General features: G+C 37.7%; 1 protein-coding gene across 6 annotated transcripts in view; it reads right to left on the bottom strand.

Moving 5' to 3' along the window:
• inpp4b (inositol polyphosphate-4-phosphatase type II B) overlaps window positions 1–27,603 on the bottom strand; it is a 208,034-nt gene that overhangs the window by 35,172 nt on the left and 145,259 nt on the right. For all 6 annotated transcript variants that reach the window (XM_067404889.1, XM_067404894.1, XM_067404890.1 and 3 more), the window contains 5 exons: window positions 22,773–22,956; window positions 17,814–18,083; window positions 14,041–14,179; window positions 2,165–2,355; window positions 175–298 (listed from right to left, as the gene is read on the bottom strand). In XM_067404889.1, the coding sequence (XP_067260990.1) occupies window positions 175–298; window positions 2,165–2,355; window positions 14,041–14,179; window positions 17,814–18,083; window positions 22,773–22,956 (908 nt within the window). The remainder of the gene's footprint in view (window positions 1–174; window positions 299–2,164; window positions 2,356–14,040; window positions 14,180–17,813; window positions 18,084–22,772; window positions 22,957–27,603) is intronic.

The following is a 27,603-nucleotide window of genomic DNA, read 5'->3' as shown; positions in this document are numbered from 1 at the left end:
TACATTGTAAGTCACATGAACAAAACGGAACAAATTGTTAATCACAATCATTTATTTATTTGTTTATCAATTAATATTCACGATCTTGACAGGCCTAGTTTGAATAGATTTAGTTGCATTCAACAGGTTATTTTGGTGTGATTACATAAGTTTGATCTGATGTAGGACACTCACTGTAAGTACTGAGCAGACTCTCAAACTGGGCCACCAGTCCGACCGCATGCAGCTGTCTGAGAAAGCCCTTGTCCTCCAAACCCGCGTATAATCGCATGACAAATCCACATGCCAGAGCAGCCAGCTGTGAACACAACAAAAATATATCTTTTCAAATGCCTTGTCACATCACAAATCCACAAATTCACAAAATTAGATGTGGAAACAAAAACTTCTTGTCAAATTGTACTCTTAATGTTACCAGAAGACCGACTTGGCTCAGATTTTTTAACATTAGCAGCACTAGATTATCATCAAAATGATATGGACAAAACAATGACAAACTGGTCTAGATGGTCTTGCATTAAAGTCAGAACAAAACTCCCTTTTCCCCAAAACACATTTGACTAAAAGACCAGCCAATCATGTTAAGTCACATAGCGTTTTACAGTAGCTTCATGGTAATATGAAAATAGCAGTTTTAATATTGTAATATTGTAAAGTTCTTCAATTATGAAATGAATACACATTCAGCTGTAATGGGGCGTTCACACCAGAAGCGACTTGTGCAAATAAATCGTGCTATTCGTGCGTCACGTCACTACTAGAGCAAGCTCCTGATTGGTTAATGTGGCGCGAATTTTCACCAAAGTTCAGATTCGCAAGAATCACGCGTCAAACGCCCTCAATTCGCGCCGCGTCATTCATTAAGTCTTTGCATTGACTTAACATGTAAATCACTCGCGCTTAACGCTTCATTCGAGTCTGGTGTGAACGCACCTTGAAGCAGCTCTAGATGTTATTATTCAACTCAATTCAGTTCAGTTAAATGTTAATACACTTTAGTTCAATGACGTGTGTTTGTTTTCAATGGACAGGCGCACTTGTGTTGTCGTGTTCTGAGTAGCAAGCGGCTTGTGTTTTATCCGCTGCATGCTTTCGCGTTATGTTTTGTATCAACACGCGGTTTATGAGTGTTCTTACTAGCTGCATGTTTGTGTCTTGTTTTGTTTGAGCACATGGCTTGTGATTGTGTTCGCTGGCCCTGTGCTCGTGTTTTTGTTTTGTTTGGTGTGAGCTTGTCATGTTTGTTTCTATGTGCCACGTGCTCTCTTGTCTATAGTCTAACCCCATCTTTATTGTTATGTGATTATTGGTTAATTTTCCCCATCTATCCTTCCTTGTTGATATGATACATATCATGATACAGAGGCCATGATATGATATGATACATCATGATACGGGTCTGCACTAAATTTCATCTCAGCAGAATTTAATATAACAGCTGTTTGCATACTATAGGGCCACTGCTAACGATAGGCAGGGCAGACAGGGATGATGTACTTCTCTAGGCCAAAACCCAGAAGAAAGTGAACATTTTAGCCCCAGTTCCATCATCCTGAAGTTTCTGAATGGGTTTTTGCCCGAAATAAATTGTGAATCCCATAATGATTACCTGTTAGATCAGTAGGCGGTCTTTTGCGCTTAGGACTGCATGTGCGCATTGGCTGGTCTAGACTGAAAAATATGCTTTTTAACACTATTTGAGCATAAGAAACAACATTTCTGATGTGAAATATATAATTTATTTGAGAGTTTGGCAAGCAGTTTTTGAGACTTCAGGATTCTTCCATTCAAAGAGATATAGAACTTTGTCCTGGATGCCTGAAATAGCTGCCCAGAGACGTTGCAAATATGGTCATCGAGTGCACAGACATTCTTTGAAAGGGACTTTTCTGCACTCAGCCTGCTACAGTAGCCACTGAGCTCGTGCTCAGGTTAAACTGGAAAGAGATTGACGTCCACCGATGTTTAGATGGTGCTTGGGAGGCCTAATGTTTACACTTTTGGGAGAGATAAACCCTTGAATGGCATATTAATAGTAGCCAATGAACAATAAACTGGATTGAGAGAATGGATTTTAACATAAAAACAATGTCCATATTTGATCTTTACGTGTCTTTTAAATAAGTCTGTCATGAGATAAGCGTTTATGGTTTTGGTCACTCACAGCTTGGCTGAAGACTGTGTCTCGTCTCTGCTGCAGCTGCAGACCCTGCGCTGTGCTGCACGCTGCCTCCTGGAGAAGCACGAAGATCACTGAGCGTCTGGCTCGCTCCGCCACTGCTGCCACACACTCTTTCAGGGACTGAACCAGGACACTGAGCTGATCCCGCCCATCCACAGCTGTCAGGGGACGATCTGAGGAAAAAAAGGACATCTGTGACCCAGTTTCCCAATAACCTTCCCTTCCAAAAGATCTTTTTTGTTATGTGATTGTTGGTTAATTTTCCCCATCTATCCTTCCTTGTTGATATGATACATATCATGATACAGAGGCCATGATAAGATACGATACATCATGATATGGGTCTGCACTAAATTTTATCTCAACAGAATTTAATATAACAGCTGTTTGCATACTATAGGGCCACTGCTAACGATAGGCAGGGCAGACAGGGATGATGTACTTCTGTAGGCCAAAACCCAGAAGAAAGTGAACATTTTAGCCCCAGTTCCATCATCCTGAAGTTTCTGAATGGGTTTTTGCCCGAAATAAAATCTGTGGTGAACAAAAGCTTGTAATAATGATACAAAGACAACTTATACGCCAAAAGAACAAGGAAAATTTGATTTCTCATCTCATGACCCCTTTAAGAGAGAAACATGGCACAGGCTGAGGTAATTCATGCATGCACAATCTGAGGAAAAAAAGGACATTTGTGTGACAGTTTCCCAATAAACTTCCTTTCCAAAAGACAATTTAGAGTGACTGGTTGTGTGTCAAAACTGGATATCTGCTATTAAGCTATGCTTCAGGGGTGACGTACGGCTGTAGGCCAAAACCCAGGAAAAACATTTTAACAGCAGTTCCATTGTCCTGAAGTAAATGGGTTTTTGGTTAAATGCCTGAAATAAGGTCTGTAGCGAACACAAGCTCAATATATTTCCATGGGTTATTCTACAATATAAAATACATCAGTAATACCCTCTTGTGATTTTATTAAAACTTTTACTTGTCTTGTAAAAGGCAGTTGCTAGCAAGTGGCTAAAGTTTTTTTGAGGATGATGGCATGTCACATAACCTATCCATGTTTACGTCTGTCTAATCTTGCTTGCCTCTACCAAGTGACGGATAACACACACACACACACACACACACACACACACACACACACACACACACACACACACACACACACATGTTTGTTTTTGTGAATTGTGGGGACTTTCCATAGACTTCAATGCATTTTACACTGAACAAACTGTACATTCTATCCCCCTACCCTGCCCCTACCCCTAAACCTAACCCTCACAGGAAACTGTGCAAACTTTTACTTTTTCACAAAAACTCATTCTATATGATTTATAAACCCATTTACATTGTGGGGACCGCTGGCTGGTCCCCACAATGTAGGTGAACTCAGGTTTATATTACATCATGGGGACATTTGGTCCCCACAATGTAATATAAACAAAAGCACACACACACACACACACACACACACACACAAACAAAAACATGGGAAGCGTTTTCATTTCCTTTTCATAAAAGCTTGATAAGCCTGTTTATAGTATGCATGCAAGACTACATGGTTGGTTGCATTGTTTTATTTGCAATTAGCATTGTGCACTGGTTGGTTTTATATTTGGGAATGAATTCAATGGAATAACAAAGCTAAAGTTATACAAGATTTATGATCTAAAATTAATATAGTTTTATATCTGCAATTAAAATAAAATAAAGGGAGAGTTTGTTCTGCAAAGGAGTGAAAATCTAAAGCCCACCCGCTATAAAGACCACAATGCACTTACAAATCACACAACATAAAGCGAATCAGAGCATTAGAATAAGCGGTGTTTAATGCTTTCAGCATTCACAAATCTTTTTGTTATCTAAATTACAGACTGAAAGAACTATAACTCTTATCATATTCCCGAGAGCCATGAGACAGAATTAGACCAAAGCTAGCGGATATGATCTCTGGGTCACAGGAAATAAAGTCTTGGTTTCCTTGTCTGAATATGGTCTGGAATATAAACTTCCCATGGTGCACAATTTACTTCCCAGGAGTTGGATTCAAACAACAGCTGTTATATAGCATAGCCATTTGACAGGCGAATAAACAAGAATTTGGTAGAGTATGTTACAGAGTATTGTTTAGATTTTGGCTATTGCTCCTCGGCCAACAGTGTAGCTAAATGAGCAATGAGCAGTATAGTGCTGTTTCTGAATGATTCTTTTGAAATAATGATTTAATGACTCATTAAGTTTTCTTAATGAGTCTTGATTTTGCTGATCTACAGACCACCTAAACATCATGCTAACTTTCTCTCTGATATCTCTGAGTTGCTTACTATTGCATGTGCTCAATATAATAACATTATTATGCTTGGTGAATTCAATATTCATGTGGATTCTGACGGTACTTTTGCTAAGGACTTTATGACTGTATTGGACTGCTTTGATTTAACACAGCACATTGATTTTCCTACACACTCCCATTCTCATACCCTTGATTTAATCTGCACTGCTGGAATTAACAATGTTTGTGTCCAGGGTCTCGAAGTTGGCATATCTGACCATAAACTCATTGACTTTAGTTTCTCTCTCCCCCTTGCCAAATCAAAAATCAAATCTTCAATATCTTATCGAAACCTGAAAAATATAGACGCTGACAACTTCTCTACTGCTATTGCTGCTTCCTCCCTGCCTCTCTCTGTTGTCCTGGTGAGATTCTCTCATCATATAATGAATCTACATCTGATGTTTTGGAAGCCCTGGACCCATTAAAGATAAGAACTGTCCCCTCAGCTTATTCTTTCCCCTGGTTCACCCCAGAGCTCAGATTAATGAAGGCGAAGGCTAGGCGTCTTGAACGTCTCTATAAGAAGACCTGTCTTCCTGCTCATGCTACCCTCTACGCTGAATTTATATCACAATATAAAATAGTCATTAACACTGCACGTGCTACTTACTTATCTAATATTATAAACAGAGCAAAGTGTAAACCCAGGACCCTTTTTTCTGAGATCAGCAAACTTGTTAAACCACCATCTCCACTGCTTAATGGTTCTTCTGACCTTTGTGAAAATTTTCTGACATTCTTTACACACAAAATTGACAATATCTATCAATCTTTCTCTTCTTCAACTCCCTCAGAAACTTCTACTTTCCAGATACCCTACCCAATCTCGAACTTTACTCTCACCAATACATCTGTGGTTGAACAGCTGATTATGAGCTCTAACTCCTCCACCTGCCAATTAGATCCTTTACCAACACATCTACTCAAAAACCTTCTCCCCACATGTTAAATAGTTCCCCGATGACCGGTCATGTACCACCTGGACTGAAAATAGCCATGATCACCCCTATACTTAAAAAACCTGGCCTTGATGACACAGTACTGAGTAACTTTAGACCAATTTCCAATCTTCCTTTTTTGTCTAAAGTCCTAGAAAAAGTGGTTGCCACACAACTGCTGTCACGGTTGCTGATCCGCTGTCTCATTCTGTTGTCTTGTGTGCGTGTGGTTTGTCACGTAATCTGTTCGTGTGGGCGTCGCCGCTGAATGTCTGATCAGCGGCAGCTGTTTCTCATCACCTCAGCCTACTTAATGCCCTGTCTTTCGTCTCTTGTTGTCAGATCGTTGTTTGGAGTCCAGTGTGTGTTTTCCCCTCGTGTTCCTCGTGAGTTTGCCTGTGATTGGAGTTCTTCGTGTCTTCGTGTTCCTGTTCTCACACACCCACACTGGATTACACTCACCCCGGACTTCCTCTGATCTGCACTACCACGGACCCGTGTCACCACCTCATCTCATCTGCTTCACGGCCCATCGAAGTCCCTGTGATCACCCCTCTCCTGCTGCCAGCCCATTGAGTCTTGTGTTTTACATGTTGGAGTGAAGCTCAATAAATGAGATTGTACTTGCATTTGCATCCGCCTTATTATTCCGTGACAGAACGATCTGACCATCATGGATGCAGCAAGTTCAGCGGCGCTGACTGAATTCATCAACCACAGTATTTCACGGATGGATCAGCAGCAGGAGAGTATCTCATCCACCGGCCGTGCTGTACAAGCCCTGGTGACAGTACAAGCCCTGCTCTCTCAGCAGCTACAAGAACTACGCAATCCCACTGCGCCACCCACGCCGCCGGTTCCCCCCTCACCACCGGATCGAGGAGACCATCCTCAACCATACTCGGGTGTGCCGAATTTCTGCAGAGCCTTTCTTAATCGTTGTTCCATGCATTTCTCTCTTCAGCCTCGCACCTTTGAGAGAGAGGAGACCAAGGTGGCATTCATACTCACCATGCTCACGGGACAGGCAGCTTTATGGGGAACGGCGGGATCCCTGCTGTTCCTCGTTCCAGGCACTCGCCGTGGAAATGAAGAGGGTCTTCGACCGTGCGGTCGCGGGCAAGGAAGCGGCTCGCCAACTCACGGAACTTAAACAAGGTCGTCGCACTGTGGCCGAGTATTCGATTGAGTTCCGCACCCTCGCGGCGGAGTGCTGATGGAACGAGGAGGTGCAGTGGGACGTCTTCCTGCATGGGCTGGCTGACCGTGTCCACAAGGAGATCTACGCTTTGGACCTACCACCCGATGTCAACGGCCTCATTGAACTGGCGCTATGGGTGGATTCCCGGCTCAATCGTTTAGAGCGCCTCTCCCGGCCGGACGGTGGAGCTAGTGGCTCGGAGGTTCGGACAGGCGGCGTGAGAGACACGGTCAGTCCCGCTTTCGATCCGGAGCCCATGCAGGTTGGGAGAGCTCGGCTTTCCCGGGAGGAGAGACAGCGGCGGAGGTCCCAAGGACTGTGTATTTACTGCGGTGGTTCCGGGCACTTCCTGAATGCTTGCCCGGTAAAAGACCGAGCCCGGTAGTAAAGACGAGGCTACTATCGGGCAGGATCTCCGCGGAAAAGTCCTCTCCATCCACTCTCTTCTTCCCGGTAAGACTTAGATGGGCCAATCACTCAGTCACCTGTCAAGCCTTGCTGGATTCAGGAGCAGAAGGTAATTTCATGGACACTCAGTTTCATTTATCCACTGTTCCACTCACCAAACAGATTACTGTCAATGCACTCAACGGCCAGAGTCTCCCGGACATTTCATTCTCCACCGAGAGGATAACCATGGTCACTTCCGGCAACCACACTGAACGCATTCAATTTCTTCTCATGGACTCACCACTAGCACCCATTGTTCTCGGACACCTGTGGCTCACCCAGCACAATCCCAAGGTGGACTGGCGGCAGCACACCATTCTTTATCTCGTATTTTTGATCCATCCGAACGCCCGTCTACTCCCGAGTGTATTTTTCCCGAGACATTAGTGGTCTCCACTCTGACATGGGAGGTCTTGTGTTTTACATGTTGGAGTGAAGCTCAATAAATGAGATTGTACTTGCATTTGCATCCGCCTTATTATTCCTTGACAACTGCAGACTCACTTGGACAAAAATAATCTGCAGGAACCCTTTCAGTCTGGTTTTTGCCCCCTCCACAGTACAGAGACTGCTCTTCTTAAAGTAGTGAATGATCTCCTTCTCGCCTCTGATTCTGGTGTCCTCGGCATTCTGGTCCTTTTGGACATGAGTTCCGCTTTTGATACCGTCTGCCACTCTGTACTTTTGTCCCGATTGTCTGCAATCGGCATTTCAGAAACGGCTCTACGATAGCTAAAATCATATCTCACAGACAGGCAACAGTTCATTAGCATTGACAAAGTCAACTCTCATTCTGTCACCTTCTCCCGTGGAGTGCCTCAAGGATCTGTCCTTGGTCCACTTTTATTCTTAATCTACACACTTCCCCTAGGTCAGATCATCCGAAACCATGGCTTTAATTTTCACAGTTATGCTGACACAGCTTTTTCTCCCCCTTCCTTAAGGCTCGTCATGGCTTAGCACCTTCCTACCTTTGCAAAATGATTATCCCCTATGTACCTGCCCGTACTCTGAGATCGAGCACTGAAAACTTGCTTGCAGTACTCAAGTTCCGTCTATCAAGTGTGGGTGGTAGGGCTTTCAGCATATCAGCTCCTAAGCTCTGGAACAAGCTACCACAAAACCTTTGTGATATCTCCTCTCTTCAGACCTTTAAAACTGCCCTCAAAACACACTTATTCACTTTATGTTTTGTTAATTGATTGTCTGCCTCAACTTTCCAGCAATGTGCTTGTTTTTTGTAAGTCTAATGTTGATTAGCCTTCTTTGTCTGTTCCATCTGGTTGATTGATACTGACTGTATACTTATATGTATTCATATTATATTGCAACTTTCTGTAAAGCATCTTTGGGTTCCTGAATGGCGCTAAATAAATAAAACATATTATTATTATTATTATTATTATGTATGTTTCCTAGTGTTTAGACTTAGTTTAAAGGTGCCCTTGAGTGATTTGAAAAAAACATTTTAAATTGTTCCCTGATATCTACATAGAGGGTATGTGGCTTTTTTATGGTCGAAAATTGTCCAGATATGGTTTTACAGCTCCATTTATAACCCCACAAATAGCCCCTAGAATGAAAAGGTCTGTTTTTGCCTTATTTGGAAGGCTCATGAATAGTAATATGGTGCTCCGCTCTGATTGGCTGTTTCACTGTTCAGCTCCTTCCAGTAGCTCACACTGATACCTACATCCTTTGTACGCGGTGATGTACTCTGAGTCTGAAATACAAGCGTGCAAAATTGTCATACAAGTTCTCAAAAATAAAAATATTTGAAAAAAGTGACTAAATCTCTTGTCAAATGACTATCGTTTCAGCTTGAACGATGTAGAAAGTTAGCTAGAAGGATCGAGTAGCTATCTGTAAGCAAATAAACTAACATAGTTAGCTTCGGTGTAATGTGTTGTTGGTTAAATATAGGTCAAATTATAATTATATCCGACAAAAGAGAATCGGCATATGTATCTACAGTTATGTTATAGATTTATATAACAAAGACAGTACTACATTTTAACCTCACCGTTAATAGTAATTACTGTACTAGCATCTTGCATTGGATCTAGACAACACTGGGTACATGGTCGTTTATGTTGTTAGTTCACTAAGAAACTTTACATTTAATCAGAAATAGTTTCTACAGGCAAGATGTGGATAAAAGCACTACTTACTGCTTGCGGGAATATAGTTGGAATTGCCCCTTTCTTCAGTGTCAAACGCTGAGCGAAGCCTGCTTGATATTGTCCCAGGTTAGAAAAGCTGTCCGCGGTGAAATGGGCAGAGCAAACTAACAACTTTGAGTTAAATTGTTCCGGTATCCGGTTATAGATAAACATCAGCCATGCCTTTTGACTGTTTTTTTTTTCTGGAGGAAGACTATGAAAAGTTTTCACATCCCCTGCACAGCCTGGAACATAACATTTATTTTCATGATCTGCCATTTTCGCTGTTATCCTCGCTTGGCTTGTTTCTTCACTCTGCCTGCAGAACTTCCGATGATTCCGCTGGGCGGTTCCGCCTGGCCTGGATCATGAGCATATGCAAATATTGGGGGCGGAGTCCCCGACTGTTACGTAACAGTCGGTGTTATGTTGAGATTCGCCTGTTCTCCGGATGTATTTTAAACAAATGAGATTTATATAAGAAGGAGGAAACAATGGAGTTTGAAACTCAGTGCATGTCTTTTCCATGTACTGAACTCTTGTTATTTAACTATGCTAAGGAAAATTCTATTTTTGATTCGAGGGCGGCTTTAAATGACTGTATTTGTGCTAGTCTTAGTTTTAATGATGGAATTTTGTCTGTAAACCATAACTTCTTTTACATGCGTTTCTTATTGGTCAAGTTTGGATTCGTTTTAAAGCTCTATCCACGTTTCATTCACCTATGTGTGTCACATGGCTGTCAAATGCATTTTAATGGTACTATGAAGAAAATACACTCCCTATCTGATACCTCCATAAATTATGCAATTTCAGCCACAAGACAAGACAAAGGAAAAGTTTGCCAGCCAACTTTGCACCTATGTCATTGGCTATTCCACCTCAAGGAGGTGTGTCGGCTTGTCTGTCATAAAAGAGGAGCACCAGGATTTTCCTGTGTGTTCTCCCGACTGCCCTGAATCATCCCTCGCCCACTCACGCACGTCTCTCCGGGACGTCACCGCGACGCGCTTCCATTGCGCTCATCTTTCGGGACCACCGTCTCTCCGGAGAAACGAACTTTCACGTCCTCAGTTCAAACCCTCCCGCGGAAACGGAAGAAACCAATGAACTGCAGCAGCCTGAACCGACACTCAGCAAGCAAACTGATGCAAGTACCATTTCTGAATATTAGATAACTAATTTCTGTGCTGGCTCTCAATGTTAGCAAAGGACTGTTAGTAAGTTTCCCACCTCTCTTCTCTCTTTCCCTTTCTTTACTTTCACTTCTGTATATATGTATCTACCCTGTGTATAGCCGTATAACCTTTGTATTATTAATTTTACATATTAAACACATTATATCCATGCTTTTTGTTCTTTTGCTCATTAAACAAAAACCAGGTCACTTTAATGTTTCAATTCTAATACAATTGCTTTACGTTTGATGCTATCATAGGAATTTATCCTCGTGGCCACAGGATAACATTTCCGTTATAATAGTCTGTGGAAAACTTACCGGTTTGCTGGACAAACTGATAGTTTCTCTAAATAATTATTAAACCAGAACTAATCATATATGTAATTGATTATAATTCGTTGTAATTAATTCACAATATATGTTTAATTCCCCCTTGGGTCGGTATATGCAGTATAATTAATCATAAAGCTTTATGATTTATTATATTCATATGTCTAACCCATAAATTGATTAATAACTGTACAATTCGCTACATGATTTAAATACACACTCATAAAGATAGTCACTTTCTTCGTTTCTAGCTGAATCAATGTTTTTGAACAAATCAGTTGAATTAATGATTCAATGACTCTCAAATAAAGATAGTCACATGCTTCAACATTGAATCAACGTTTTTGAATGAATCGGTTAAAATTAATAATTTAGCAACATACTGTACTCATAGAGACAGCCACTTGTTTTTTTTTTTTTCTTCTTGACTGAATCAGTGCTTTGATATTAATTGGTTGAATGATTGACTCGTTCATTAAGACAGTCACTTAATTCATTGCCAAATGAATAAATGTTTACTAATGAATCGGTACAGCAAATGATTTAACGATTCCCTCATACAGGCAGCCACTTCCTTGATTTCGGAATGAATCAGTTCTTTTGAACAAATTTCTCAATGACTCGCTCATAATGACATCAGTTTGGAATGAACTGAGCAAACAAATGATTCAACAACTTGCTCATGAATTGTAATATATATATATATATATATATATATATATATATATATATATATAAATATATATATATTTTGATATGTTTTATATATCACTAATCACAGTAAATACTAATGATACCAATATTTATTTATATGAATTAACATTATTGTTATAATACCACTGGTGTATTAAACACACAAAGATAAGGAGATAAGAATCAAATGAGTCTTTTACTTGAAAATACTTAAAAAAATTATGATGAGCAAATTGATTTTGAGCCAAAACAATGGCACTAACAAACAGCTCAAACATGCATTTTAGTCAGGGACTCGAATTAAGCCTTGTCTGTGAAACCAGAGGAAAGGACTGTAACATGTTAAGACACTTGCCTCATTAAAAAAAAAAAAAAAAAAAAATCCATTCTAAACGTCAAATGTAGCTGCCCTGTTGAAATTTCACGTGCGCTAGCTTGTTATACTTGCCATTTTGTCATTCAGCTCAGTAAATCGTAATAAATCAGTTGTTTTGGACAGAATTGCATGAGAAAAGCGCTTCAATTGCTTTCATGGCATTTGTTTTGCAACAAGATCCATGTTTGAATGCGTTTTGCATTAGTCATCAGATTTTTGGCAGCATACTCACCTGCATTGAACTACTTTTTTTAATGACCCCATTACCCAAAAGCAGAGTCAATTTAATAGTTTGGTTTCCACCCTGGGAGTATTCACACTATTGATCTGTATTGCTGCTCAGTAAATTAATTTTTTCTGTGCATGACATGAGACATCAACCTAAACCGGTCCAACCTCATTACATCATGCCTTTGACTGAAGGGCAATTCCTTGTGCTATGTGAAGTATTTACACAGACACAATAGTATTTTATACTGCAATGAAATGTTACCATTATCACACAACATGTAAATACTGCTGTGAAAGATCTTGCATAGATGCAGTCTTGTGTGAGAAGAAAACATTAGCACACATTTGCATTCTTATAAACAAACAATTCAGTAATTATATTACTTTAGACATTAACAAAGCACGCAAGATTTCTGAAGTGAAAATTAAACAGTTTACAGTCAATGAGAATCAATAACCTATTCTGAAGGTTTATACTGTTAGCTTAGAATTCCAACCTTTGCTTAATAATATATGGAAAATGATCAGAAATTAAGTTTAAAATGAGTTTAGAATAACAAAAAGTATCATTGCTAATGAGTAAATTCATTATATTGTAGATTGCAGCAGGCAGAACCTCAAAGTGCAGTTTCAAATGGTGTCCAAATGATGGCAGCATCGGCTGGATTAAAAACTGCACTCTTGTACTGCTTGTCATCGCTTGTACAGTTTTTTCACACTTTAATAGCACTGGGTGTCAGAAGTTGCTTTTAACTATTCCTGTTTGACAGAAGATCCGTGGATGCTGCTAAAATTCATCTCTCAACTGACAGATCTGACATGTGCTTGGGAAAAAAAGACGTGGGATGTTATTAAAGTGTGAAAAAAAGGAGTAAAACCAGTGAAAAGTCAAGAGTCAAAGTGGAAAATTTGCCATCAGAAGCTCATCTAGCATGCCTAAAGTTGGTGAAACGTGGAATATTACTACTATTAAAATTCTGAGGAACAAAATTATATTTTTGAGTTTCATCTTCACTATTCTCTACTTGAGATTTTTTTCAGACCAAAATTCAAATGATAAATCAAATGCAATTTCAAATCCTCATAATGGGGGAGCATGAAGTGTAACAATTTTTTTCATAATCAATCCCGAGCAATGTTACTAATGTAAACTAATTTAATTAAATAGTTGTTTTTCTCTTCTCACAGTTTATGCTTCACCACAAAAGGAAACTAAATCACCTTTAAGCAGTTAATTGATCATTCCAGCATCCGTTTGGCATATTTGATTTATTATTTTAACATTTAATGGGGTTTTTAACTTTAGTTAGTGTGTAATGTTGCTGTTTGGACATAAACAACATCTGCAAAGTTACGACGCTCAAAGTTCAATGCAAAAGGAGATATTTTCTTTTACAGAAATCACTTTTTAAGGACTACAACAAACGGCTGGTAGGGACTACAACAAGCTTCTTCCCGGGTTGGTGTCATCACAAACCCCAAAATTTACATAAACCCCGTCCCCGAGAACACAAACAAAGGGGGCAAGGCCATGTTGCGCTGCTTTAGAGAAGAGGAAGAGTTGTTGTAGTAGAGTGTTGTTGCCTCATTTTGGCTGTGTGAGATTCTCCAGCTTTGTTGTTGTTGAGCAACTGAAGTGCAAGCTGTTAAAGCTCCGCCCTCTTCTGGAAAACGTCGGGGAGCAGCAGCACATTTGCATTTAAAGGGACACACGCAAAAATGGTGTGTTTTTGCTCACACCCAAATAGCTATAATAAATAGCTATAATAAAAAGCTAAAACTTCACAGACACATTCTGGGGACACCAGAGACTTATATACATCTTGTGAAAAGGGGCATAATAGGTGCCCTTTAAGCATTCAATGGCTCAGTGCAGCTGCAGGCTTGAGCTTCTGACTGATCATTTGGTATTAGAATTGGTAATTAGCATTGGTTTATCGTTGGACAGAGACGTACCAGGACTGTGTGAGGTGATGACGTCAGCGAGCGTGTGGCAGGGCGCTGATTCCTGGTTGTTGTTGTCCTGCTCCTGTAATTTATCCACCATGGCAATGACACAGTTCAAACTCTTCGCCACACTGGCCCAGACCCTGTCCTAGAAGAGTCAAAGTAAATGTTAATGGACCAACACTTATATCACATAAACCTAACATGTAAACCGGCCACAGTCGTGACAAGCACTGAGTGTACAAGTGACTCTTGTATTCTGCAATGATAATTTGGGAGATTCTCTCCCATTTGATGCGCTAGTCGCTAAAAATAATTATTACATGGTCCATAAGACTTTTTTTATTTTGTGCATCTTCTGCAATTATTATGGGGCAAAAAATAGTCAGACATGAACACAAGCCTCCATTCAAAGACTGTCACTAATTTAATTTAATAAAAAATGTTTATAATAAATTTTATAATTTTGTATATTTTATATATCAACATTTATTATATAATGTATATATTATATAGTATAATCAATTTTTATTTACACTGATGATTGATGCACTTTTTTGTTATACACACATACAAAGTACATATACACACACACACACACACACACACACACACACACACACACACACACACACACACACACACACACACACACACACACACACACACACACACACACACACACACACACACACACACACACACACACACACACACACACACAAATAACACTTCCATTCGAATAATTTCTCTTTGCCTGTTTTCCACTTCTGGGGCTTTATTGCAGAAACTTCCTTAAATGTTAAATTAAGATCTAGATGAGTTCAACAGAACATATATAGATCCTAATTGAAATTCTGCATGGTTACGAAGTCAGGATGTTTCTGTAATATGGTCTCATTAAAAAGCACTGTAGAAGCTGCACACACACAAACATACTGCTCGGATCATCAAGCTCAAGTTCAATATGTTACTGGTTACTGCAAAAATAATTTTTCACTCTGGAATATTATCTAGAGCACCAAAAGATGAAAAAGATGTGATGCAGGAGGAAAAGAAATGGAAAAAAAGGAAAAAAAATACTTGCATTTTCCATTTTATCATACCTATTTATGGAGAGCTAGAGAAAATAAAAGGACTTCTCATAATGTTTTTACTTAGCACTTGCTGCTTGCTACTACGTTTCTGCATTGGCTGATAGAATTCTATTGGCTAAGAGAAAAATGACAACATACATCCGCTATAAATATTGGGAGAAGTCTAGCTTAAAGTACAGCAAACTTCAGGCTTCGTTTTTCCTTCCCTCTGTGAGTGGACCTCAAGGGCACACAAGTTATTTTGGCATTGATTAGAGATGCTTGTCTTATCTTGGCCTCTAATCCTCTCCTGTTAGCCATGGTTATGACACACACACACACACACACACACACACACACTTGAAGGCAATTACAGGATCTAGACACCACAGTTTAACAACCGCGTTTCGCAGCACCATTGACTAAACAAACAGAACACATTCTTGAGCCCCTTAATACGAGGTTGTAGTTTGCGGTCATCCTTCAGTTACTGTGGCAAAGGTTTCTACTAACAGATGCTAATGGTGGCTTGCCGCATGTGCTAATGCCACTGGCTTGGTTGTTAACCGTATCCCTGATTCGCCTCCAGTTCTGTGGAATGATTCAACCTCTCAAGATCCTATCAAATACATCAGAGCACAGCTGCTTCTGTCAGTCTCTGTGAAGAGCTGCAGAGACAAGCAGCACATGAGGAGCAAGACTAATATCAGTTTACAAAAGGAACCCATTCAGTTTAATACTATAGGGTTTGTTTAAATAGTAAAAACAACTTAAAACAGTGTTTATGAGCAAAATGTAGTTATATAGTATTAGTATTCATTCACTACATTTTCTGAAGACAATCTGTGGTATTTGCCCATGCAAAATTACTAAGAGTTAAAAATGCAGTAGTAGAAAATGATGCAGGGCCACGACTGACTGCGTCAGTTAAAATGCCAGTAAAATTCAAGATGAGGGCAAAAAAGACCCCTGTATGGGTTATTTATATCATATGATATAGTTTAGCAATATCACATGAGCAAGAGTGCTGTTTTTCTTGAATACCTGAATGATTGCAAATGTGATATTGATTTTAAATAACAGTTCAATAAACATTACATTTTAGACACAATATTGTCTGTTTTTACTCAATTTTGCCAATGAAAATAGTTCCAAACAAAGCCAGAGCAGAACTGTCGTGCAACACATCAGCGTTTCATAACTGAATGAACCTGTGGTTTTTAAAGAATCAAGTGAGCCAATGATTCAGTGATGATTCATAAAGACTAGAGCCGCACGATTCTGGATAAATTGAGATTTACGTTTTTTGTTTGTTTGTTTCAAATAGAGATTGTGATTCTCCCACGATTCTGAACGGACAATTAAACAAAAGGTTCTGACAAAATGCTAATTGATGATATCTATTTAAAAAGGTTTAATTAATCTGAAGGAAGAATGATTCAATGACTCACTTATAAATACTTCACTCGTTTCATTACTAGATGAATCAGCATTTCTGAACAAATCTCTTGAATGAATGATTCAATGACAAATACACTTTTTAACAGTCACTTGTCTCCACCTACTGGTGAAACAATATAATGATACAATCGTTATTTGAGGCGCCAACTTACTTTCAAAAGGCGATCTGCTCTATTTTGATCGCTGCTGTAGACATCAGTGTTTATATCTGAACTATAAACTTTTATCCCAATACTTTTATAATAATAAGAATACTTGTAACACATAAATAATGATACTGTGTGGTTAAAAAGACTGTTCGTGAAGCTGTTTCATACCTATATATGACAACTGCTCTCTCTGGGTCAGTGGCAGCGCCAACACAGGTTAGGGTGTTCCGGTATGATTTTGTCAAAGGTTTAATAGAAACAGACGATTCATTGTCATTTAGGTATGAGATCGCATGAGTGTTTGAATCAAGATCGCGATCTCATGAATAATAATGAAACACTGATGAGTCATCACCATACTATAGTGAAAGAAAACTTCACATCCTTTAATGTTTACACAAAGACAAATTTAAACCTGAAAGCTGAAATTAGCGCAAAAAAGGTTTAAATTAACTAGTTTTCGAATGGTAACATTGACTACTATGATGTTCAACACACATAACTCTGTTAAAATTTGGTTTAGGGTTTCATGACCCTTTAATGATTAATCATGTAGCTCTAATAAAGTTGCTTCACTTGCTTCATTCCTGAATGAATCAGCCATTTAGATGAATCGGCTGAATGACTCACCCATTAAGACAGTGAAATGCTGCCCCCTATTGTCAGTTTTAGTTTCATATTAAGAGTGACATCTCATTTTTCATTCATATTCAAGCCATTTCTGAGCTGCAATAAACAGCCTGTGTAAATATACCTAAACGCCACTTCAGATGCAGCTTCTGAAAACAACAACAACATTGTAGCCTTAAAAGATTATGTGTAATAAATTCTATCATGAATTAAAATATTTTACACAATAATGACTTTAAATGATCTTTTGGCCATAATTTGTCAAACAAAAAATCGATGTGCGATTAATTTGCAATTAATTAGATGAATTAATCAGCATATCTAAGGTTATTAAATCCGATTTAAAGTTGCAATCACTTGACAGCCCTAATTTCTACAGTTTTTTCAAGTGATTTATTTACTGATTATAATGATTGACTTGAAACCCTATCTAACAAATAAACACACAGAAGTGAACAACACTTGCCCATTCCTCCTCGTCGTACTCTTTGTGGTGCGGGATGGAGTCGGAGCGGAGAGGAGACGCTTTGCTTTCTTTCGGGGGCGTCTGAGTGCCGTCAACATTATTGCAGACGGTGTGCGGCTCCTCGGTCACGCCTGGGGGCGAGTCGGCCTTGGGTGGGCTGGATGGAGTAGAAGTCTGACTTTTGCTGACGTAGCCGGGACGGGCGGCATGCAGCGCTAGGAGGGCGCTCTTCACCAGCTCATCTTTCAGAGCACGAACAAACTGATCTGTCTGAAGAGAGAGAGAGAGAGAGTAGGGTGCATTTGATAACCCAGCATTTAATAACCAACATTTCATTAAATTACAACGGAGCGTAAGAGTGTGTGACAAAGATTAAAAGGACGGGGATGAGAAGCATATCAGAAAACTAATAAGCAGACAAGAGCAAACAGTGATGGCACAGTCGATAGAAAGAGAAGAGTGAAGTATGAGAATGCAGAAGAAAGAGGAAGAAGAATTAGAGAGACACAAAAGAGGCGCTGGTTCTTCTGAAACAAGGTCTTGGCACAACAACAATATATGATTGAATTAATCTTCAGAAGCACTGGGATATTGAAAATTAGCAGGACAACCTCATTTATATTCGTAGGTACTTGTACATATGTATATGTTTGTAAGTTTGGAGAAACTGACACATAGGCAACAAGTCCAAAAATTAGAAATGAAAATCTCATTGTTTATGAGTCATGGAGAAACTGTATCTGAGAAAGAACTTTTTAATGTCAAATTTATTTATAAATGAAAGTCTGTGAAAAATATATTTGCTAATTTCATTATCAAAGCTCAAAAAATAAACATATTCCAACATAAAACTGTTGAACATATTTAATTAATCTGTTTAATTAAGTACAATAAAATCCACCAATTAGAACCCTGAAAGTTCTGGACATCTCTAAAGTTCACCTCAAAGTTGCTATGTGTAATAAAGTTCTTATTGCACACAGCACATGCACAAACTACAGATGCTAACCCATTCTGACAGATTAGCTTCACTTTAAGATTAACTTCACTTTTGCTTCTTGTAAAGCGCTTTTGAGAGGTAACTTTTAAAGGTGCACTATTGGGGTTCAAAGAGCTGTGGCATTGCTTAAAAAAGCAGAAAAGAACCCAGTTAGGCCTCGCTTATCTTTCCAATGTACCAGTAAGGTTTACTTATGTGCTCGTATTTCAGGGGGAACTGAACAGATGCTGCTGTTACTTTAACAGCAGTGGATGGGACATTTGCATATCACCAAATCAACGCTCCTGTTACCTTTTCTCAACCTCACCAATGATTAATGAAGATATGATAATCACACCCAACAATTCATCAAATTCTCCAGCATTGTACTTCCTCGACTCTTCTGTTTGGATTCTCACCTGTCTGAAATGGCGGTATGTTTTAATGCAGCTATGTTTAATCTTAATGGCATTTTAACAAGCCTGGTCGGCTTCACGTTCTCCACACTGAGTTACTGGCAGCAGGGTGGCATTCCTGTGGGTCGATTTTTCATTGTCAGTGTCATTGTGAGTGATGCCTCATCATGCGTCAGGATCTGAATGTTCCATGTCATTATAAAAACCCACATTCCTGAGAACAGGAATTTGTTCCAAACGTTCATTCTCAGACGTGTGCAGCAGTGACAACAGCTGCATGAAAGGTGAATAGACTTGTATACTTAGAGCTGTTCAGACATTTATCATATGGGGTTGGAGCTCAGCTACCTAAACTTTCTTTTGCCACTTCAATAAATGTTTATTAAACTGTTCCCTGCCACACGTTAAGAAAACATGAACACATTTTACTTTTGATTTATCTTCATTTATATGCACCAATTGAACAGTTCCTAACTACTAAATGCACTTATATTGATGCATACAAATGAAAATTAATAAAAACACTCTTACCTCTTTTAAATTAGAGAAACCTTAAAAAAATAATATTTTAAAACAATGTAATTGCTAATTGATCAAAATAATAAATAATAAAACAAAAATAATTAAAATAAAATACATATTTTGAATAAACTTCGTTACAATTGCTGTTTGGTCAAAATAATAAAACAAAAATGATGAAGAAAAAAAACTAAAAAACCAAACAAACACGTAAAATAATTATTAATGTGAAAATGTAAAATAACGTAATTGTTTGTAAATTAGTTGTAAATCCTTGGAATAAAATAAAATAATAAAATAAAAAACTAAATAATAAATGAATAAATAAATAAAATAACACAAAACATATTTTGAATCAACTTTCTTACAATTGCGCTTTGTTCAAAATAATAAATATTAATACAAAAATAATTTAAAAAAATATATAAATAAAACATTTGCTGTTTGGAATGAATAAAATACAATATTTTGATTCAACTTCGTTACAAATGCTGTTTGTTCAAAATAAATAAAACAAGAATAGTAAAAAACAAACAAACAAATAAAATAATGATTAATGTGATAGCTCAAATAAATAAATAAATAAATAAATAGTTTGTAAGCTGGTTGTAAATCCTTGGAATAAAATAATACAATAAAAAACTAAATAATAAATAAAAGAATAAATAAAATAAAACACAAAACAAAAAATATTTTGAATAAACTTTGTAACAATTTCTGTTTGGTCAAAATAATAAAACAAAAATAGTGAACAAAATATAAATAAAACAAAGCAATTGCTGTTTGTATGAAAAAATGAAATAAAGTATACTAAAACATTTTGAATCAGCTTCGTTACAATTGCTACTTTGTTAATATGACAGCTCAAACAAACAAACAAACAAACAAACAAACAAACAAACAAACAAACAAACAAACAAACAATCTACATAGTTCCTAAACATTTTAAACAAACTTAGATACAATTGCTGTTTGATCAAAATAATAAAAAAAATAAAAACAAAACAAAACAAAACATTTTTTAAACAAATCAGTTACAGTCGAGGTTTGGTCCATGTTATAGATAGCTCTATAAATAAACAAATAAATAAGTTGTAAATTGGTTATAAATTGTTGTTTGGAATAAAATAAATAAAGTAAAATAAAATAAAATAAAATAAAAAAATAAAATGAAATAATTGTCACCGCCCTAGACTGTGTGCGTGTAGAGATGTACGGATCTAATACAACATCAACACGCACCCACGCAAACACTCGCTCACGGTTGGAGATTTCAATCAGCAGAAGCGTGGCAGCTTTAGCGCCTGATCATGCGGTGGCCGTCACACTTCTAATCAAGGAGGTGAAGAGAGGCGGCAGAGAGAATTAAGTAATGAAGGCGGCTGATTGCCGATACTCCGCTGTGGCAGAAACAATCTCTGTGTCACAGATTGCACACTGACGGCACCAGATGTAATTCATTAATTACAAACATAAAACATGAAGGCCTCCAAACGAGACACTCGGCCTGGTGGCTTCTGTTGGGCTTGGCAGACAGGAACGTGACAGACCGATGGCCGTTTGTCAAAGAGCCTCGATGTTTGCAAAATGACCCGATTCAGGCCAAGACTTGGTGGTCTCAGTGAACGGGATGACAATGGCTTAAAGACATGAACGTTTTGTCCACAGAAACACGTGATACAACAGAGCAGATTCAGTGTTGTACTGATTGAGCATATGGTTTACATGGTTTTTGTTCATTGTACCATGGTGATACCATGTTTTCAGGCCTTTCCAGGATAGTAATGCCATTAAAACAACTATGCTGTATGAATATAGTAATTATACAGTAGAGCAATATACATCAAAGCACCATGGTATTACCATCTGATACAATTCCTGCACCACAGTACGGCCGCAGTACTCCTGTCTGACCCAGACGGTGAGTGTTAGTCACTGGCAGAAACACATTTCTGTCACTGATTCACCAGCAGCTTCAGAATGTGAATAAATTGGGTGTGACAGTAATGTATTTCATTAGAAAAGATATTTGCCCTTAAAGCATGAACATTTGCAGGACTATTAATAGACTCACTATCAGCCGCATGATTCAGACTCATTTTACATTTATGCTCCCAAACCACCGACTTGAAGATTAATACTTTATTTAAATTTTACTTTTGCTTTAAAACTTTATGTAATTCCTAATTGACTCGGGTATTCAAGGACACTGGCTGAAACAGTCTTTTGCATAAAGATTTTTCAAAGGTTTTTTTTGATGAGTCATGATGAATCATTACCGAAACCTCACGCCCAGTTATCATCTTGAAAAAACACTGTGAAAAATCGAAATGAAAATATTAAAATAGATTATAATAATAATTAAATATATGCCATTATCATAAGATAATTATTAATATATAATAATTATAATAATAATATTTTTAATTATTTAAAAAATATTTTTTGTATTATATAAAAAAAAAATTACATATTCATATAATATATAAATAATTATAGTGTTATATGAGTATTATTGAGATACTATTATATTTTTATGTTGTTGTTTTTGTCCTTTCTTGAGCATGGGAAAGCATGGGGTGGAATAAGAGGGGAACGGGATCGGCAAAGGACCTTGAGCCAGGAACAGAACACGGGTCGAAATATATTTTAATTTTTTTTTATTTGATCAAACCATTTAACCATTTACCATTTAAAATAACTGTTTTCTATTTGAAAATATTGTAAAATATAATTTATTCCTGTGATGCAAAGCTGAATTTTCAGCATCATCACTCCAGTCTTCAGTGTCACATGATCCTTCAGAAATCATTCTAATATGATGATTTGATGCATGCTCAAGAAACATTTATGATTATTATCAATGTTGAAAACAGCTGCGTTGCTTCATATTTTTGTAGAAACTATTTTTTTTCATGAATCTATGATGAACAGAAAGTTCAAATGCACATTTATTTGAAATAGAAATCTTTTGTAACATTATAAATGTCTTTCCCATAACTTTCGATCAATTTAACTCCATGAACACACAGATCCAGGTCTCACCTTCTCCTCCAGGCTCTTGAGAATGTCTCTCAGAGCGTCGGTGTAGCAGTGCTGGGCCGCCTGGAGCAGCTGATCGGCCAGCGCAGAGATGTGCGGCTGCAGCTGAGACACCACACACAGGATCTCCCTGGCCTTGGCCGTCTGATCTGGAGGATAGTAAATGCACTGATACGCTGTGCTGTAGCTGGTGGACATCGAACAGGAGCGAGAGAAACAACAGAGAGAGAGACAGAATTAATAACAGCAGGGAGATGAAGAGAGTCATCTAGCTCATCATCAAACAGGTGTGATTACAGAACTGTGCACAAAATACACTGTGACAACATCAATGCAGCAATCTGAACGGAAATATATCTAATAAACCCGGCCGAACCAATTACAATCCCTGCGTGAATGCTGCTCACTTCCTGAACATCACGGCCTGCGATTCATCTGAGCTCAGGAGACACTGGTAGGCAATAGAAATTGCTCTTTTAAAAGGAATATATCATGCATTTTTAGTTGGTCATTTTCCCCCTGATGGCCACTTACACAGTTTGTTGCCAAAAAAGTCATAATTTACCCTTTCATGATGCATTAAACTCTCTCTGACCCTCGGGATGTTTATATATACGAACTCTGTCTGCAAATACGACGACATGTCTCAAAATGGACTGAAAGTGAATGATGCCAGACATGAACTACTTACCAACCTATATATATATATATATATATATATATATATATATATATATATATCATTATATTATATTTATCATTATGTAATATAATATAATAAAGTAGGTAGATTATTCATTTATAAGAAATTTGATTTGTTAAACACGTTTAATGAATCAAATTTCTTATAAATGAATACCACTATTAACCTTAAATTGCATAATTTGACATTATAAGCACAATTCTCTACTGTGACACTCACAGACTGTGTTTCAATGATAATCACACTTATTGTGCTTTTATGATAATTCAGTTCAGCCATACAAAGGGTGCAAATGACTTTACTGTTATTAGTCCCATCTGGATTTCATTTATAATAAATTTGCCATTTAAAATATTTCTCCATCAATTACTCATAAATGAGAGCCCTGCTATGTGTATTGAACTCAATCGCCTACAGCGGCACCGTCACAACAGTTGCAACAATTCCAGTTTCTCTCAATACAATCATAAATGTGTCCACTTGAACGAACACATAACGATAAGTGCTTGGATGTTAGATAAGGCCTTGAAGAAAGTCCTCTAGCGGCTGAAGACAAAGCGCCTCTATCAAAAGTATCCAATTCAGGTTCGGTATTAATGGCAGTCGTGAGATTTCTTTAGATGGCATCAAACACAGAACGCCATCCACACTCGAACGACAAGGTGAAAAGGGCAAGTGCATAATGGCGAGAAGCTGTGCGGTCTCGCCGGGCGGTGACATCCGTCTTTCCTGCTCGTTCAGCTGGACACCAGTCAGTCTGTAAGTTTGTTTGTGATGCTGAAGATTAGAGATGGCGTTAGTGTCCTGATCCTGGATCAGCGTATCCGGGCGAGACTCACAGAGCCGAGGCTCATGGCTTCAGATAATTGGCTCCCGGGAGGATCTCTAACCATCGCGGCTCTGAGCAAATAAAAGGCCTTGCTTAAAGGGATGAGCCGCACACCAAAGGAGAGTGAAATATATGAGAGAACATCAATAATACAAGCCACCGGATTCATTTAACAGGTCTATAATGACACAACACAGCAGGGAATATGTTCCAAAAGGCTAAAAATTCAAACTGATGGTTAATATCAGTGTGGGGGAGCAAATAGATAAAAGACAACTTCACTAACTTAACTACAATTTTTGTTTTTCCAACAAATTTAGCAGTATAATTTAAAGCTGCAGTCTGTAACTTTTTTTGGTTAAAAATGATCCAAAATAAATTTTTGAGCAAGTACATAACCAGCCAGTGTTCAAAACTATCTCCTTAGCTAGATTCACAACGGTAAGCTTGCAATAATGTATTATAATAAGAGCGACCTGGTGAATTTCCGTGGGAAATTTGAGCATGCAGCAGTTCGTCTGTGCGTCATTACATCACGTCCGTAAACAGAAAGGAAGGAGTCCAGGCTAGTCGGCTTTATCACGTGAGGACGCTGTTTGTAGCGGATCATTTATAGTCTGTTCTCACAGCAGCTGAAATAATTAAACTTGTCATTTTGATAGTGGATTGTAATCCAGAAAGATCCAAATGACAATCATCAGTGACAACTGGAGATTCACCTTTAGTCAAAAAGCAAAAGACTTTGGACTGTGGCTTCAGAAATTGAAATCTACAGGTAACGCTAATACACACTAAATGCCATTAATGCAAATTGCATTGCTGATGTTGTTAACATTAACAATTTGAGAACAAAGTATAACAACAATAATAATTTGCATGATTTGATGCGATATGAGCTAAGCGATCGTTAGATTTAATCATCATTGGCAGCGCGGTTTATTGTAGGCCTAATGCTTTTTTCCTCAGTTGGTCGGAACGAAAGTGGCAGACTTGTTACTTACTTGTTCAGATGACATTTTCCAGTGAAAATTCCTACTTTGGTTATCCTTCAAAACTACAATCTGTACAAACGTATAGATAATAATTCTGCATATGACTGCAATCGCAGGTTTCAAACAGAGATGGCGACGAAGAGGAAAAATGCCAGACTGCAGCTTTAACAAGACATTATTTCATTGCAGTGAATCTGATGGTAAGGACAATTTGTTTCACTGATTATTCAACTAACAGTATTCACAAAAATTTCTTTAGAGAAACAATTTGTTCAGACGGTTGATTTTCAAGAACTGGGGCAAAACATAGATTCACTAATTGATTTGAGTCAGTGTTGCTATAGTGTTTACAAAATTTATTAATTTGAGTTTGTTTTGATCAAATCGATTCATTCAGGCTGCTCATTTGTTTATGAATTGGTTTAAAAAGATTTGCCAATTCATTTGAGTCATCACTCAAATGTGTTCAAATTGGGACAGTTCATTTCAACGAGTTGCTTCAAAAAAAGATTGACGGATTCCTTCGAGTTATAGACAGTTCATTTCAATTGACTGGTTTAAAAACTGATTTACTTAATCATTTGTGTCACCACCCAATAGTGTTCACAAAATTTAATTAAATGAAATAGATGATTTCAATGAAATTGTTAAAAAAGACTCACAGATTTTTTTTCTGATTTTAAAATCAACTCAATAGTGTTTAGAAAAGTCAATTTGAATCAATTTCATTCAGACATTTCATTTCAATTAACATATTTAAAAAATGCTGAGACTGAGACTTTCATCACTCAGTAATGTTCACTCAATTACAATAAGTTTGATTTTTAATCAAATCGATTCATTCAGACAGTTCATTTCAATTAATTGGTTAAAAATAGTGTTTAGAAAAGTCAATTTGATCTTATTTAGTGATTCAGTTCATTAATATAGTTTAAAAATGTGCTTCATTTGAGTCATAGTAGTGTAATTTAATTGTTTTGAGTACAATAACTATTTAGTAAAACATTTCAATATTTACAATGCATGAATATACATTATATAGAACTAAGTAAAAAATAATCAGATCCTATTTGTTGTGCCATTAGCTATACTTTTAATATGCAACAACTTAACTTCACTGCAACTACTTTAAATTGAGTAGCTGTACAACATGTGACAGCAGAACAACTCTGATGCTGATGAAACAAAACCATTTTACAATCGATTAATGGCAGTGTCCTATAAATCAAACAAATGAAAGGCAGAAAGGGTGTGGGGTTTCATCACAACACTTATTAGGATGTGATTCACATGAAGTGGCAGGGACATAATGCCATCTGAGACCTGTCACGATGGCTAATGACTTGTTGGCCGTACACCTCAGGAGAGCCAGACCCGATCTAGTCTGAAGAGGTTCTTTATCAACCTGGCTTCAAGAAAACAGCATTCATGCCACACTTGACTCATTCATCACAAGCCCTCCAGCCACTGCTCCCAATCTCAAAGCCCAGGCGGAAGCTGCAGATGTTTTTTGCATTTTCATTTACAAGTGGGCAAAGAAGATGGCATATTGAAAACAAGGCAGAGACAATACTCAGAATATCATTGGAAGATATAGCAAATAGCATAGTCTGATTAGCATAGTAGTCAGATTGATTTCAACCTGTCAGTTCGTTCAGCTGGTTCATTTAAATTAAATGATTCACAGAACCAATTCATTCATCGGTCAATTGTGATCCAGAAAGTATTTATTTTCTTGAATGGTCTTATGTATGTAAAAAAATATGGTTTTGTTTAGTTTTATTAGGTAAGAGTAAATTAAAAACATTACATTTAACGTATTTTTAAGGGTACTGATATCCTTATTTGTGCCAGGTACATACTGCTCTTTTTAACAATCATATCTGATAATTAAATCATCTACAAGATACGGTCTCTTTTGTAACTTTAGCACAGTTAGCACATTTGTTTGCTTGTATTGAGACCAACTATTTTTTCTAAATTGAACTACTTTAAATTACTACTAGCTTATAGCTTGGGCAGCATTAGCATTAAAGCATCTTGCCCAAAGCCTCATTCTCACTAAATTAAATATACTGTCTACTCTAAAGTCTATTAGCAACTACAGTTCTTCAAAAGGGTGTGTAACTAACCTAAAATAATCTACACCGTAGCATCAAACACACGCAGCATGGGGGGAAATTTTGCCACAGAACAGCAGGAAACATTTCAAAGGAGAGCACTACCCACATCCTCCACACACAGATCATGAAAATCTGTATATATGCAGTCTGGATATTCATAAATGATCAATGGAAATAGAAATTATGC

Source organism: Chanodichthys erythropterus, chromosome 12 (assembly GCF_024489055.1).
Source record: "Chanodichthys erythropterus isolate Z2021 chromosome 12, ASM2448905v1, whole genome shotgun sequence".
NCBI lineage: Eukaryota > Metazoa > Chordata > Actinopteri > Cypriniformes > Xenocyprididae > Chanodichthys > Chanodichthys erythropterus.
This window is presented reverse-complemented; position numbering and strand designations above follow the sequence as displayed.